This window comes from Rhipicephalus sanguineus, chromosome 3 (assembly GCF_013339695.2).
Source record: "Rhipicephalus sanguineus isolate Rsan-2018 chromosome 3, BIME_Rsan_1.4, whole genome shotgun sequence".
NCBI classification, from domain to species: Eukaryota; Metazoa; Arthropoda; class Arachnida; order Ixodida; family Ixodidae; genus Rhipicephalus; species Rhipicephalus sanguineus.
In genome coordinates this window covers 185,185,528-185,202,378 of record NC_051178.1, presented here as the reverse complement: position 1 = coordinate 185,202,378, position 16,851 = coordinate 185,185,528, and the positions used below count along the sequence as shown (strand labels likewise).

General features: G+C 45.0%; 2 protein-coding genes across 2 annotated transcripts; both read left to right on the top strand.

Annotated features, from left to right (window-relative positions):
• Positions 1-223: 223 nt before the first annotated feature.
• Positions 224-5,740, top strand: LOC125757900 (uncharacterized). Its single transcript, XM_049414240.1, has 3 exons — positions 224-235; positions 3,831-4,139; positions 5,550-5,740. The coding sequence occupies exons 1-3, from the start codon at positions 224-226 to the stop codon at positions 5,652-5,654; spliced, it is 426 nt and encodes a 141-aa protein (XP_049270197.1). The 3' UTR covers positions 5,655-5,740.
• Positions 5,741-10,592: 4,852 nt separating this feature from the next.
• On the top strand, positions 10,593-13,526 carry LOC119387819 (uncharacterized). Its single transcript, XM_037655341.2, has 3 exons — positions 10,593-10,699; positions 12,656-12,921; positions 13,395-13,526. The coding sequence occupies exons 1-3, from the start codon at positions 10,648-10,650 to the stop codon at positions 13,497-13,499; spliced, it is 423 nt and encodes a 140-aa protein (XP_037511269.1). The 5' UTR covers positions 10,593-10,647; the 3' UTR covers positions 13,500-13,526.
• The last annotated feature ends 3,325 nt before the right edge of the window (positions 13,527-16,851 follow it).

Here is a 16,851-nt window from a genome sequence, read left to right as displayed (position 1 = left end):
CCCATTTTTGGCACTTAAGTATAGAGTGTAACGTGCTTAAGCCTAGCGTACGTAAACGTTAATTTCAATTGCAATTTAGCACCTTTGGTTGAACACAGAACTCCAGTCATACTCGACATTTTGTGTGACATTTTTTTTTTTTTACAAAATGACGCGCTAATTAAATTTAGTGTTCTGGCATGGTTACCGTTAAATTATAAATAGTTAAGCCAGTGAAACCTTCATGTTTGCCCCCGTAAGCTCAAAAAGTGTACTTGTAATACGTTCAATGAGGGTTTGAATAATCTAAGTACTCGCAATATTTGTACTTAAGCGCCTGGTACACAACCGAACGTCGTTCATGATTTTATCTGCCCTCGAGAACTCGCGATCATAGTTGTTACTACCATTCATAAAAGCTAGGACTTTATTGATTAGTTTTGTTTGCGTTCTTGTCCTTCGTTGGCATTCCTACCATTCTCGCCGTTGTCGTTAGTGCGTATTAACCCAAAAGGCCGGGCTTGAACGAGATCCTCCTATTGTTTCCGAGTTCCACTAACATTTTGAAATTATTTCTCTTTATATTTCTGAACTTGAGATATTGGGTTATACCAAAAGCGTATTTCTCTGCTAGTTAAAATTATTCGATTACGTTATACCCACGTGTAAAGATTTCGTTAACACATTTAATCTTGCACTTTGTATCTTGAAACAAAGGATATGGAAGTGACAGGAATGTAAAAGACTGGCCTTTATTCTGCAGACCCGAGTCGGCGTTTGAACTAAATGCTGCAGGCGTTAACGAATCGCTGCAAACTCTGCTTCAGCCACCTATACTCGTATAATGGACGTTCAGCTGAGGACATTGATGCAGACAGGCGAAAAACATTAAAACCAGTTCCAAGCCTGTGAAATCTGAGTGAACAGCTGAGCTAGCACACAACCGCCGCCAGCTGGGGAACGCAGATTAAGTTCTTTCTTCATTATGTTCGTGTTCTTCTTTCTTCTTTTTTTCATGTTTCTTTCCTTCTTTATCTCTTTCAACGTCTTCTTCTTCCTTGTTTCTTTCATCTTTCTTTATCTCTTTGCACATTGCCCTTTCTCCTCCTTTGCCTCCTCCTAACTCTCCCATCACATCCTGCTCACACTCACTTCTCTTTCCGGCCCTTTTCTATGCTATATTGTACTTGGTTGCGCTATGGTATACCCTCTCAACTCTTCCTTTTCGACTTTCTTTCGCTCCTCCTTACCATAACATCACTCCTTCTCACCCTCGCTTCCTTTCCCATCCCATTTCTATACTATACTGTGCATGTCTATGCTATGCTAGGAAATACTTGGCACATGCCCGCTCAACTAGATTTTGCGTTGAACGCCGGACAAATCTCAACCTTAAACATCTGCGCTGTTAAAAAATGAGGATGCTAACTCACCTTATATTCCGGTTGTGAATACAGCAGAGCAGCCTGATCTTTATTACGGTGTTATAACTACGCATAAGCTTTCGTTTATGAACTGTGGAGGCTTCGCGCAGTATTTTGGCAATAAACGCCCACCCTTTAAAAATATTCTGTCTATATAACTGAATTTTCTATTAGCAGTTACACCAGTGATAAATCGGATGTCTAGGACTAGGACATAACTTTCGTTGCTCGTGACTCGTCTAGTGGTTACAACAATTTTCAAGCGTCTCCAATGTACAGCAAAGCGTTAGCAAATACATTTACTCGTGGTCAGTGTCTTAAATGTGATAAACAGAGAGAGAGAGAGAGAGAGAGAGAGAAAGAGGAGTGATGAGGAAAAAGGTTGTTAGGAAGGTGCACCGGAAAAAAGGTCATTTAGTGTGCTAGCGAAATAAATATTTTTGTTCCTTAAAGACTACGGTGGCATACAAGGTTTATTTCGCTATTAGATGTGAAGCATCTTATAGCGGAGTTCAATCCGGTGGTGGTGGTGTGCGGCGTGACCACCCTTACTGCGCATGCGCAAGCCCTCTCCACACACCTCCTCACCCTCTCCCCTTTCCCTCCCTCCCCTCTCCACCTACCCTCTCCACTTTCCCTCTCTCCACTTTCCCTCTCCCATTTCCCCCTATCCTCTCCATCTACCCTCTCCATTTTCCCTCTCTCCCCTCCACCTCTCCCCTTTCCCCTCCGCTCTCCACTTCCCCTCTCCCCTTTCCCACTCTCCCCTCCTCCACTTCCCCTCTCCCCTCCCCTCTCCACTCCCCCTCTGAAACACGGGCTCTACATGCCGAAACGCTGCTTCGCATCGCCTCAGGTCCCCTTTAGCGGGAGATGGTGTGATTTTTTTAGAACACTAACGTATAACACGTATTACTAAATCATAATTACATGACATTTTTTGCTGACGGTTTCTTGGAAGGAACTGGTCAGAGTTTTACCATTGCACTGGGTTTAGGTTACAAAGTTCGCGCATCCTAAGTGTTAACGACGAAATCCGTGTTCGTGATTGGTTGTTTTTGGTGAACAAGGCGAGGCAGATATATCGTTTCTCCTACCACTGGCTGTTTATTTAAACACTGGTGTTTTTTTTTTTAATTTGTGTTGGGGGGGGGGCTCTAAATTTAAAGTTTCCCATAATACTCCACGTTAGCACCATTTCTGGTTTGCGTTTCGCTCTGTGCGCTTGGTCAAAAAGATATGGTGAGTTCATGGCGTTGGACCAGTTACAGGAAAATATTTTCCCACGAAATTCGAAACTGAAGCTTAAAAAACATTACTCCTGTACTTAAAGGGGCCATGATACGGTCACCCAGCAATTTGCGGTTTTCAGTGAAAAATAGAAGTCGAGGTTCTATTATACCTATACATATTTAAAAATTGGCCTCTAAAAGAATGTTTCAGTGCAAAATGAGCCCTAGAAGTCGCCGGCTATAATCCCCGCCCACAGCCGGCGACCGCCATTTTGCCATGGCGTGTGTGACGTCATCTGCTGTACGGAGCGGCGTCGTCATTTTCTGCCAAAGTTTCAGCCGCTGAAAATCGTTCAATTCCAATGCCAAGCTGAAGAAGGATGAAATAGCTCGACTGAACGCGCGATGACCCCAGAACAAAATCGTTCGCCAGAATGCAGACGCTCGCAAAGCAAGCAGCTCGTCACGTCACGGCTCGCGAGTGCGTCAGTGTTGCCCGACTCTCAGGCCGCTCGCATGTTTACAGAATATTCAGTTAAAAGTTAAGTGCTGGACCAAATGAGCTAAAATTTTGCCAGCTTGTTTGTGAAATCACAAGGATTAACCGACATAACACGGATGATGATCGAAAATCGGGTGTGATGGCCCCTTTAAAGTTCATTATTTTTTTACGTTAACTATAACATGGGCTACTCGTTACTGAATGTTGCCATTGATGCAAGGTCTAGAATTACCCTGTCATGACCATCAAGAGAGGGTTAACAATGTTTCTAGCTGAATAAATTTATTTTACTTGCCTGAACTCGCGCTCGAATACTTGTGACTCGTGTTCTGTTGGATTGTACTAGTGTTTGCACATCTTGTGTTCTACTGAATGACATATTTTGCGCGCTTTTTATTTTTATTTTTCAGTATTGTACATTTCGTTTTCTAAGCGACAAGAAGTAGCCGGTGCCGCCATAAAGTCACCAACCTCTGCTATTAATCATTTCAACAATAAATAAATAAATAAATAAATAAATAAATAAATAAATAAATAAATAAATAAATAAATAAATAAATAAATAAATAAATAAATAAATAAAATGTTTGCCTCTCATCTATCCTGGGTTTCGCGACCCGCACGTTGCAAAACACTGCGGGAATGGCGCACCGTCACCTCGGGCCATGTGGCAGTGCCATGACGGGTCTATAGAGTCACATTACACGCCTTTCATTTATCATTTTCTCTCGTGTAGTAATCCAGGCCATCCGTTGTGCCGATCCTACACGTTTCAAGGGCCGGTGGGTGATCGGCGTCGACCGCAAGGAGTGCGTCGCACTGGTCAAAGAGAAATGCGAGGGCCTCCGCCGGCACACCACCCACAGGTGGCGCCGAGGCCTACACGTGCGCAGTAACTGCCGCAAGGTGCCACGCTGGTCGGCTATTGCCACTTTTCTGGACGGCAGAAGTTACAGGGGACATGCCGCCATCTTCGAGTCATGTGCAAAGGACGGCATTTGGGTAAGCTGAGCATTTGAGAAGCTTTATGGGGGCTCTCAACAATCATGCGTCAATAAAAGAGCCAAATGGGAGATAACTCCTATAATGGCCAGCAAGAATTTGGATGAAATGTGATCATTGGTTGGTGTGAAAACCATCACCGGAAATATTTTCTAAAATGTTTGCATTAAGACTGTTAGAAGGTTCGCGAGTGCTGGTCACAAGCTTGCCACTAGTCCAGCCCACTATACCCATGTTAAGGTATGCCCCATTTGAATTTGCCGAACAGGAAGAGACATTATGATTTTACGTTCTTTATGGATGTTCAACTAATACGCATGGCCCTCATAGTGCAGTGATATTCATTAAAAGACTCCGCATGCGCATTCTGGTAGCACATGTGCAACTGGAGTTCTGGCTGACTAATCCTTTTTTAAAGCAACTAAAGCGAGGAATTAAATAATTAACTGCACAATCCTGTGAAACTTTTACTTTTATGAATGCCGCATCTTTTTACATTGAAACTTCAACACAACCGTGTTCGAAAACAATTCCTTTATATCTTACACCGCTAATGCGTTACTCTTCTTAGATATTCGTGATCAACTTCAACGCTCGCCAGGGTGTTGCTTCAGGCTAGTTGCCGTTTATTTCATTTCGATATGGGAAGTGCAAAGACAAAAGCACAGAAGGGACAGCAATGGGCTCAGCAAAAGGGCGAAAGGGCAGCTAAAAAAAAAAAGAACTTATCGGCTCGAGTCTTTGTCGCTCCTTCTGTGGCCTCTTGTGTGTTTGTGCGCTGCGCATATCGTAACGCTCAGTATGCTAACATACGTTGTAGTCTGCATACACAGATGCCCTATGTGACGCAGCAGTTCACGGGAGAACAAGGGGGCAGTGCTAGTGTTTTACCCAGCTCATAACAGGAATAAAGCTGTGACTATATATTCGTGCATAGCTTATATACATAAGGGGTGGGGGACATCTTATTTTTTTATCGTGACTCTAGCCTCTGAATATATAGAACAATGCATTGCTAATAACGGACAGTGAATACCTTCCATACACATATGACCATGCACCTTGAATGTTCCAGGCATACAAATTCGTGGATCTACTGTTTTTACCTGACGCAGCCTTATGTATAGGGCCGCAAGCGTCTGCTCCACGAACGTGGCCACACAGCAGGGGCGTAGTCAGAAATTTTTTTCGGGGTGGGGGGATTCAACCATACTTTATGTGTGTTCGTGCGTGCGTTTGTATGTGTGCGTGTATATATACGCAAGCAAAATTGAAAAATTTTGCGTGGGGTTTGAACCCCCCCAACCCCCCTGGCTACGCTCCTGCCACACAGGGAAAGCAAGGGAGCATGATAGTTCTCTGTCTCTCTCTCAGCCTACACGGTTCGCTAACCCACTCCCACTGTTTCAGGTGTACGACCAATGGAATACCGCTCCCATCAAGCGCCGTAAGATCTCCTACGGATACAGGAAGCCAAACTACAACGGCAACAACTTCTACATGATTAAGCTATGATTGGGCCCCGATGAGATGCACTGCAAGGTGACCGGCCACTCGGCAAGCCCAGATCTATTGGAAATCAGGCTAAATAAACACAAAAACATGTCTGATCCCTCTGTCACAGGAATCGGTATAACACGAAAGTGAAACGTGTCTTCACAGACGTAGTTGAGCGTTTGTTGTGCATTGTTTCGGCACCTATATCCTATAGCAACAAATTGTAATGTCGGGCGATGAATCTCGAAACTCTCAACGCGCTGCTCGAGCAGAAAGGACGCGCGGAAAGAACATACACAGGATGAGCGCGAGCTAACAACTGTCACAGCTCGACAATTAAAGCGCGCTGTTCAAACACAAAGGAGGACGCACGAAACGAACGCACAAGTATACACAGGATTAGCGCGAACTAACTGTCACAGTTGTAACTTATCTGTATATGAACAGCGCGCTCCTTTCGCAAAAGCGGCCGCTGCAGTGAGCGAAGTGACCCTCTAATAATATTATGTGGGGTTTAACGTCCCAAAACCACGATATGATTATGAGGAACATCGTAGTGGAGGACTCCTGAAATTTCGACCACCTGGGATTCTTTACCGTGCACTTGAATCTAGGTACACGGGCCTCAAACATTTTCGCCTCCATCAAAAATGCAGCCGCCGCGGCCGGCATTCGATCCCGCGACCTTAGGATCAGCAGTCGAGCGCCATAACCACTAGACCACCGTGGCGGGGCCATTCATTCTGCAGTAGCTCAGGAACATGCACGCCATGCTTCGCTTGCTTGCCCCCATTTCCCCGATAGCGGTGAGGATCCTAAATTCTTCTGTACTCAAAACCATAACCACTTAATGCAGGCTACGCTAACTTCGTAGCGATCTCGTTCTTTCTTGATACTATGGAATCTATCGAAGTTGCACGAAAAAATATGCAACTTAACCAGGGTGTCGGAACGGAACGAAAACCGAAAACAAAAACCGAAAAAAAAACGATATTTTTGACCGGAACGAAAACGTAACTGAAACTTTATCTATTATTTCGTTCAGAAGTGAAACCGAAATTTTTTCAGTCATTTTTCGTTTCACGAGAAAACTTCACAATCCGCAACAACTGAGCTCATGCAACGTGAGCAGTTATGCATATCTCAGGGTATAGTATTAACGCGTACCCCAGGCAGGAATTCCAAAGCAATGTTGAAATTGTGCGAAAAACGATAACAGTGTCAACCAGAGATGGTCGTATTAACGCAAGTTGACTTTCGCGAGCCTGTCACGCAGGCCAAAGTGCAGAGGGCATTGTCGGCGCTGAAGTTTGTTACAGCGAAAGCTGTTATGAGATAACAACAGCTGACTTTACCACCATAGTTGTCCGCCGCCGCCGGTGTCCGTGACCGCTATCGCGTGATTTAAGAAGAAATTAAATGAGAAACAAATTTCTAAGATCGGATGGGATTTTAACGCGCGCCCTCTGTGTGGCAGTCGGGTCTTCCACCAGAGTGCCACACCGGTGCTTGTAACTGCTTCACAAAAACACTCTATACAGGCGTCATATCGGGCAAGGAATCGCGTTAATCTATGTAATATAGCGTGGCAGAAGAGGAAAATAACATCCAGTCATCAGACAATGCTAATAGCGCAAACAGTGTGTGCTTTAATGTACGGCTTAAAGTCAGGGCGAACTCGGGGGAGGGGGGGCGGCCCCCCTTTCATTTCTTAAGGAGGGTCTGTATGTATGCGTGTGTGTATGTAATAGGTCGCCGCCCTCTGAGCCCCCCCCCCCCCCCTCCAATGAAGGAAGACTTTAATTTAAGCCCTGCTTTAATGCTTCCCACCAGTGTTGCGGAGTTGCCCCGCCAGAACTGGAATGACTCCGTAAGCATTCCACATTTTCCCGATCCCGGAATGGAATGGTGAGAATGCTTGGAGGAATGGGATGAGAATGGAATTAAGCGCCTTTTGCACGGAATGCAATGGGAAAAGAATTACGTCTTTTTCCGAAATTAGAGCACGTTTTCGTCTACGTCCTGTTTTCCAAACTTCAAACATTAGTAAGTCAGAGCCTCGAAATTAACAATAAAGCAGTATTTTTGAAATGGCTTGGCTAACACAAGCACGGTACATTTTTAAGCAACGCGCCGAGTACAAACAGCAACGTGTACAAACAAATGCACTATCCCAGCAGATACAGAAGGGAGAAAACAAATTATTTCTGCGCGTCGGTTTCTATTGATACCCCCACGCGAAAGTGGCGAATACTCTCTGCACAGCCGGATCTTTATCTCACGAGCAGTTCAGTACTTGACACACGTAAATAACCTTTGCGACAAGGAAGACATTGCATACCTGGGCACAGGTGAACACAGAAAGTTCTCCTCACCCCATCCATGCTTGCGAGGCGCGCTTGACAAGCGTGAGTGCTGACGAGCAGTGCGGCCCAGCGTTCCTTATTCGATGCAATGGCACAAGGTGCCCGAGCGGTGCACTGTTCCAACTAATAGCAGCAGATCTAGAGGGTTTTCTTTCCCATTAGCCAAATCTTAGTTTTCTGCATGCATATTCCCGACCGTTCCAGACGCGTGGCAAAGCTGCTTAGCCTTCTTGAATACTACTTTTGTCAGTAAAAAATACGCTATGTCGTCATTTTAGCATTAGCACATTTAAGCTTAAGCAATATTAAAACACCACCATTTGTTCAAACACGCTGACCATGCAAATACTATAGGTAGCGGGAGAACGGCCCCTATGGGATATGTCATCAAGCTTCTATCCCTCAACCTTGGTAACGTGTTTTGCGTACTTTTGCAGTTCTTAATGCATCTGATGACATCAGCTTTATGGGGCGTTCATTCTTAACTCGATAAAACTATCAAGATGCCTTTCCTACGTTGAAGAATTGCAAGAATGGAAGTGAGCTGCCCGGCCATTCCCAATGTCCGAATGGGCTAAGTTTTTTCATTCCGAGGAATTGAAAGGAATGTAATTGCGGCAAGTTCTAATTTCCCGGAATGGAAGTGGAATGGAATGGAGGCGCCCATTACGCAACACTGCTTCCCACCCACTGCAAAATGCCCAGCCATAATACTTCATCATCATCAGCCACAGCACAAAGTGCTCATAATGCCTTACAAATGTGTAGCGGGGACCATGATTCTCCGAAGAATGACGAAAAATGGCATAGTGAGAACTTCGCTACTTCAGAAAAATTGTGACCTTGCATGTGTATTTGTATTAGTTACCCCACGTGACTCTACAATGGGATCTACAAAGTCCGCTCTTCCAGCTTTCGCTGTGACTGTGCTGCGTATTCCGCGCAGGCCTGGCTATCTTTCTATCAGAACAGTGGTCTCGCACATCAGAGAGTACACGCAATGACGTGATGCTTCTGAGATCGTGCTCAGTCCCATGACACAAAGCCATGATCCCACTAAAAAATTCGTGTATGTCTTTTGAGAAAATAAATACTATGACTGAAATTAATACTTCTTTGTGCTAGTTGGCAGGAACTCGTGGTACAGTTACTTCCACTCCTCTGAAGAACGTGTTTTACCCTTGTCCCACTTTCTTAAGAGGAGGGTAAGGAACTACATCACAAATCCAATGTTTTTTTTATGATTACCTTTACTTCGAATTTTTGCATACAAAAAAAAAACCGTTACGAACCGTTACGGAACTTTTTTTTTTTCGATCCGGAACAGAAACCGAACGAAACTTTTTGCGGTGGAACGAAAATAAAACCGAAACGAAAAACATTTCGTTCCGACACCCTGAGCTTAACACGTGCGCCACTTTCACACCACATTGAAAAAAAAAAATAATGTGCGCAGTTTGCACCAGTGGTGCAAGGCTGGAACCAGCAGCGTAGCTAGTGTTCGGACTCCCAACCTGCCCTCCCACGCCGCTCTTCCTGCCCCCAGCTTAAAGGAAATCGGAGTGGCGGGGACACGTCACGGGACTAGCGCTACGTGATTTTGGCGGGAACATGTCACGTGACTAGCGTTACCTTATTTTACCTCACGTGAGTAGGTTTACGTGAGAGTTATTGCATCCCACGCCACACAAATCTGCGCACGTGTTCTGGGAGCGTAGCAGAAAATGAAGAGGAAGAAGTGAGCGCATTCCGGTTTATGATGACGATAATTTTTCTTCGCGACCAACGGGAATTCTCCGAGCTTAAACAACTCCAGCTGTTGAAACAAAACGAATACAGTGCAGCGTCCGCAGCAAAACGTTTCTGACGCCAACATGTTCACCCGGCGTGAAATGACAGCGCCTGTCAGAGCCCGGTCAAATTCTATCTAACATGCATGATACTCACACGACTACATCACTGGCTCGTACGACTGCGCCCATCTGTCGGGCATACATTGTTGATCACAGCCACGTGGGTTTCACGACTGGATTCTCTCGACAGGCCGTACTGACCGTGAAAATCAGTTGAACATTGCCGAATCAGGGCAAGTATTGCTGTTGGAAGAACGGAAATATAAGGGAAAAAAAGTACTCGCTGTCCGCTGCATTGCTTTAGGACTGATCTTTTTCGCTCAGAAAGGAGTCACAGGTAGAGTAAGTGTTCAGGAATTTCTCTGCGCGCGTGGCAAAGAGCGACTTCGGTGGAGGTAGCGTACGTGCCTGCAGAATTTGTCATGGGTAAGCACACGTGGAGACGTTTTTTTTTTTTTTAACCCGACTTCCCTCCTTTCTTTCTTCCATTCGCAAAACAACAGAGCCATATCGGTCGTCATTTTGTTTCCTGCGCAATATCAGAGCCAACCACTCGTGAATTCCTGCATGAAAGCTATCTTTGTCACTCAGTGGCTAATGTGAAAGACAAGATACGTCTGCATGCGCTGCGAACTGTCAGTGCAAGAGACATACATATATACGCCCTCACATGACCGCCACGTTATCAGGAAATCCCCGCAATGATTAGCCTCACCTATAAACACCCGCTCAGCGGTTCAGTGAGCTTTGTCTTTCTGGCGAGCTCGAGCTGACACTTGCATCAGGTCAACGATGAAAGGCTACGTCGTCTCCGCGGCTCTCCTGGTGCTTGGCATGGCCGTTGGTAAGTTCGACAGTTACTAAGCTTAAGCTGTGCTCAAGCTTAGTATGCGTAGCCATTTATACCATTAGCACTCTACCATCTTATACTTAACACAGAAGTCATTGTATTGGATAAATTCTGCTATATGATTTTCTGCATTAACGCGTGCGAACGGAACTTAGGCTGCTGACAGGGTTTTTAATACAAAGCGAAGCCAAAGGCCTGTTCTTCATGTTCAACTAATGAAACCGAGAGACAATTAAGCCAAGTAAAGCACAAGGTGCCTTATTCGTGATTTCTTAACTGTATTTCAATCATCCTCACTTGAACTGAACGACATTAAAGTGGACGAAAAATTACCCTTTCCTTCGGTGGGATCCGAAACCACAACTATCGAATTACGCGACCCTCCGTTGTAGCTCAAATGGTAGAGCACCGGACGCATAATTCGAAGGTTGTGAGTACGGACCCCACCGACGGAAAGGGCGACCACTTGAAAGATATTGAAAGATATTAATCTTGCAATTGAAGTTCGAAACATTACAGTAGAGTTAAGAAACCACAAATAATGTCACCTATGCTTTGCTTAGCGTTTCATTAGTTGTGTATATTACAGAAAACGATCCCCTCGGGCAATTCCCCTACTTTCGTTATTCTTCATGTTGAGTGTCGTTGGCCAAGAAAACTGAGTAATTATTTTCGACGATACTTTCAATAATTTCAGCAATTAAAACCGATATAGCGTAAGCTGGGGTATGTTGGTATTCCATGTCAGCATCTAGCGCACAATACAAGGCACGGACAGAGTGAAACCGTCTTCATCGGTTTCATTTGTTCTTATCTTGTGTAGTGCGCTACGTGTTGAGAAAACGTCGATAGTTCAGTGCCTGGCTTAAATATCATGCAGTGTTTTCTACTTTTTCTTAGGCTTTCATTTAATCCTGAACAAATATTCGTAGAGTATTTTGACAATAAATGCGCGCCCGTGTATAATTTTACTCAGTCTCTACAACTGCAGTTTCTATCAAGATTCATACCCGCCGTCATAGCGGATGTCTTTATGGCCGAATTAACTTGCATTTCCTGCGACTCGTCTAGTCGGAACATTCGTTTTCAAGCGTCTCCAGTGTTTCACGAAACATAAAGAAATGCATTTGCTCGTGGTCAACGTCATAACTGTCTGAATGAGAGATATGGAAAAGGAAAGGTAGCAACGTTAACCAGAACAAAATGTAAAGTCGTTTAATAAGGAAAGCCGAGCTGGTAGCAGGCCCGTAGCCAGGAATTTTTTTCTGGGGGGGGGGGGGGGGGGGCACTTGCTTGACACCTTGGCTATTTGAGAAAAACACCTGTTTTTATTACTTATTTTTGGTAAAAACACGTACTTCACCAAAATTTCTGGGGGGGGGGAGGAGGGCCGGGCTTCTAGCCCCCCTCCCCCCCTGACTACGGGGCCTGGCTCGTAGGTATGGTTGCATTGTAAAATAGCGCAAAAGATAGACAGAACAAGAGTTCCAGTGTAGATTCGCGCCTGTATAACCTGTACAGGCTGTGTCTCTGCCTATCTTTCGCAATTCTACAATACAATATCGTCTACTGCGTGCGGGGAGTAAAGAATTCGGTACTTACAGATTCTGGTATGATACAAGTATTCCACCGCTGACGAGCGCTAACGTGTAAAGCACTACATACACATAGTTTCGACACCGCGTTCGGCTTAGGTTACGAAATTCACACATCGCGGTGTTAACAACAGATTTAGTGCTCACAACTTGGTGTTTTAATGCGCATGGTGGGTCATATGTGTTGTTGTGGTACCTTCTACATTTCAATCACCTAATGTATCTCTCGCGACGCTACAGGACACTGTGGCCTAAACGTGGCACGTCACAGAGCCGTGACGCGTCGCTGCTGTTGCATCTCGTGCCTTTCATTTACCATTTCTCCATATCCTCTATCTCTCTCGTTGACGTGAAGCCAGCCAGGCCATCGGCTGTGCCAATCCTGCGCCATTCAAGGGCAAGTGGGTGATCGGCGTCGATGGCAAGGAGTGCGTAGCACTGGTCAAAGAGAAGTGCACGGGCCTTCGCCAATACACTACCCACAGCTGGCGCCGAGGCAAACACGTACGCAGCAACTGTGGCAGCATTCCACGCTGGTCCGCCATCGCCACATTTCTGGACGGCAGCAAATACAGGGGACATGCGGCAATCTTCGAGTCTTGTGCATCGGACGGAATTTGGGTAAGCTGAGCACTTCGGCAGGCACGTGAAGGCTCTGAAGAGACGGACATCAATAACAGCGCCAAATGATAAAAAATTAATGCGTTGCTAATCGCGAATAGTTGTTCATTATGGAAGGGTTGCGAGTTGCCAGTTAGCGCTTGTGCGTCCTCTTGCCTTCCGTCCTCGTTTATTGCGTCCACGCTACCTTTTCAAAATGAGCTCCTACAAACTAGCCCAGCTTTCAGTTCTTTTACTAACAGCCTGACAGTTTTGTATGCTGTACATGTATTCCTTGGTTTTTACCAGCGTTAAATTTAATGAGTGATCTTGTCTACCTGTGTCAATCATCAGATGACGCTACAGGCTTCTGCTCTGCAAAGGTGGATGGGTTCATAAAAGTTTGCGCTATCACGCAAGCATGCTGGTCTCTTTCTCTCTTTCTTTCTCCCGCCATGTATCATGTCCGTTAACTCACACTATCTTTTTTTCAGGTTTACGACCAATGGAACACTGCTCCCGTCGACCGCCGTAAGATCCGCTACGGAAACTCGAAACCAAACTACAACGGCGACAACTTCTACATGATCGAGCTGTGATTGCGTTTTCATGAGATCTCTTGCAAGACAATCGCTTGACGAACTCAGATCTCTTTGTAACCAGTCTAAATAAAAAAGAAGCCGAGCAATATGTTTCATACGCAACAATATGGCGAGACATGCTGCCCGCGTGCGTGCCTCGTTCATCGTTTGTCCGTTTGTACTAACTCTCTCGTGTCAGTGTATCCTCAGGCAAACGTAAGAATGCAGGACAACTCAGTCGCAAACTGCCGTCATTTGCTCCCCCATTTTTTAGTAGCATGTGCTGTGAAGGAATCGTCTGATGACAAAGCGTTGTTAACAAAAGTACCAAGACGGAGCCTGATCGTTGTACTCAGCACGGAGCTAAAGAGCAGCCACACACCTTCAACAAAATTTTTTCGTGTGTGCAGTCGTGGACAATCTATAAGCTAAAAGGACGGAGAAACGACCGAAAAATACACCGTTGACTAACCAGAGTCACCATAATATGAACTAACAACGATTCAAACAGAATAGTGCAGCAATTGCCCGTGTGTCAGCAGGTTGCAGCGCACGTAAAGCTCACGCTTCAGGCCCGGGGCGGAGCCCACTTGCTGATAACGGTGACTAGCCCCCCCCCCCCCCGAAATTTTGATGAAGTAGGGGTTTTTACCAAAAATACACAATGAAAATAGGTGTTTTTCTCAAATAGTCAACGTTTTCAGCAAGTGGGCCCCGCCCGAAAAAAATTCCTGGCTAAGGGCCTGCCATGCTTATATTATATTCTGGCTGTCGGGATATCTCAACAATTACGCATTTTATTTTCAATTCTTGATGGGTAAAGTAAAGAAAGAGGTAATGTGCTTGTTGCTTTAATAAACGGCAGGCCGATTACGTTGACGCAGGCACACGTGCCTGCGCCGTCGTGGCAATGTTGACCTCCCTTTTAGGTAATGTGCTTGTTGCTTCCTGACACCAAACGTCGATTGCCATCGTCGCAAGGACATTCCAAGTCATATTGTTCATGAATGTGAAGCGCTCAGCGGTTGAAACGTGATATTTAGCCCGCATCACAGCCTGCACCCTCAAGCGCCACTGCTGAGCGCTGGGTTCCCACAACTACCTCGTCATGATTTACAATTAACGCCAGTGCCTAGGTCCTGCACTGCGACCGCGTTTGACCCCTAGGCGATATCACCCAGTGCTTATCGGTTGCGCCGTAAAAGCTCCGGCCGCCATACGCCCGACTGTAGCGCGTATCACATGTCCGACAGCGCACAGGACTTTGTGCATTACACCTTGAGGCGACGTGTGGCCAGAGAAGGGAAGCGCTCGAGGATGAAGAAGAAAGCTAGATGGAAAGATGTAAAGATGTGTTAAAAAGGGTTTCTTAGATGACGTGGCCCCATTTGGCATCAGTATGTATAACCAGTATAAGTCTGGAAACATGCGATTAAGATACCAGGGTTCGTGTAAGTTCTGGTTTGAGGCCACATGCAAATTATGTAATAATAAAAGAGCCATAGTGGAATAAAAGAAAAACACCGACCAAGGTAAAAGGTACAAAATTTTTAAAAAGATGTTTCGGGCTGATTGTGAACAAGGCTCCCGTGCGGGAGCCGAAACGTCTTTTTAAAATTTTTGTGCATTTTACATTGGTCGGCGTTTTTCTTTTATTCCACTGTGTTTGTCCCCGACCAGACGGGATTTCCGTCAGACTCTCGACAATAGGGGAGCCACCCTAGAGCATATACTCTGGGATTGCGAAATAGTGCACAAGAAAATTGCAGTCCACCCGGATGCACTTGTCCGGAGGGAGAGCCATACTGACAAGCTCAGATCCCCAGGAAGAACTTTAGGCGATCCAGCAAGCCGGGGAAGCTGCCGAGAGACAAGGCCTCTCTATTGCCCCCGGCGCGGCCTATATAGATCCATGCAGGCCATCAATTTGCAAAATATATCACTCACCAACCGGATTCATAAATTACAAACAAGTTACAACATCAACAGTTCAATAATTAGCAATGATCTCATTATAAGTATTTGGGCGTCTATTTTCCCGACAATTTTAAGTGGATTAAGCAGACAGAAATGACCGTGACAAATGCAGGTAGAATGTTATATCTCATACGCAGTAATTTTAAGCAAACTTCCCAAACCGTGAAACAACCTTCTACTTTATGTATATAATATTTATTAGAGACATAGGCGTGCGCACAGGGGGGACAGCCCCCCCTAATCACCTAAGAGGGGGAGGGGGGGGCGCGAAATCTGCCCCATAGATTGACTTAGTAGGGTGGGGGGCGCTGCGATGAACCTTTGCTCCCCCCCCCTGATGGGGAACCCTGCGCACGCCTATGATTATAGATAATGATTGCGTAATCTGGGATCCTCATCAGCAATACTTAATTTACAGACTGGAAAAGTTCAATGTCAAGCAGCCAAACCTGTAAGTAATAACCGTGGTTTATTTGCAAGTGTTACACAAGTAAAACGTGTTTTGGGGTGGGAGTCACTAATGGTAAGGAGCCAGAAGCTGCGGCTTCAATTTCTTCATAGTATTTACCTATAATAGAAATGCCATTAATCCCATAAATATCTCTTTGTACCAACGTACGTCTCAATTCGACGAGATAATTCACGGAAAATATTAGAAAACCCATACAAAACACACACATTTGGTAGTTCCTTATTTGTAAAAACAACACAGGAATAGAACCGCCTCCCAGACAATATCGTGAACGAAACCGATAGTGAACTAATTTTTTCCTTCCTGTAACAATGCCCACATTATTACTGTCATTAAGAACAGTTTATTATCTCCAAGCATTGTGATGTTATTTTTTTATAATTTGTGTAATTCAATATAATTCGAGCGTTATATATATATATATATATTTTTTTTTTTTTTGAAGTACCTTGTGTATAGTTGTATCTATTGCTAATTGTATTATGTTGTTGCCCATGTCCACCTCCCCCTACGCAATGCCTTACGGCGATGTAGGTGAAGTGTAAATAAATAAATTAAATACTCAGTAAAGTTGCCTCACTCACAAAGTGGCCGCAGCAAGCATACGTACGACCGGGTTAAGGAGAAACATGGGAGATGCATTTGCCCTGCGTGGGCGTAGTCAGGCTGAGGATGATGACGTGTGGCACTGTCTAAGACGCATTCTATGCTGCACTTCGCTTTCTTTTTTTTTTCTGCTAACGTGTTACGTAGATTCGTCGATGGTGTATATATTGTAAAAATAACCTGTCCTGCGTTACTCCACATTACGCTAGCAGTTGGCCTGAATAAAATTGCTGCAGAACGTTTTGTCGTTTTTCAGCTTGAACGACCACGCGCGGCGATGAATTTTCGTGGATGCTCACAGAATGCTACGAAATG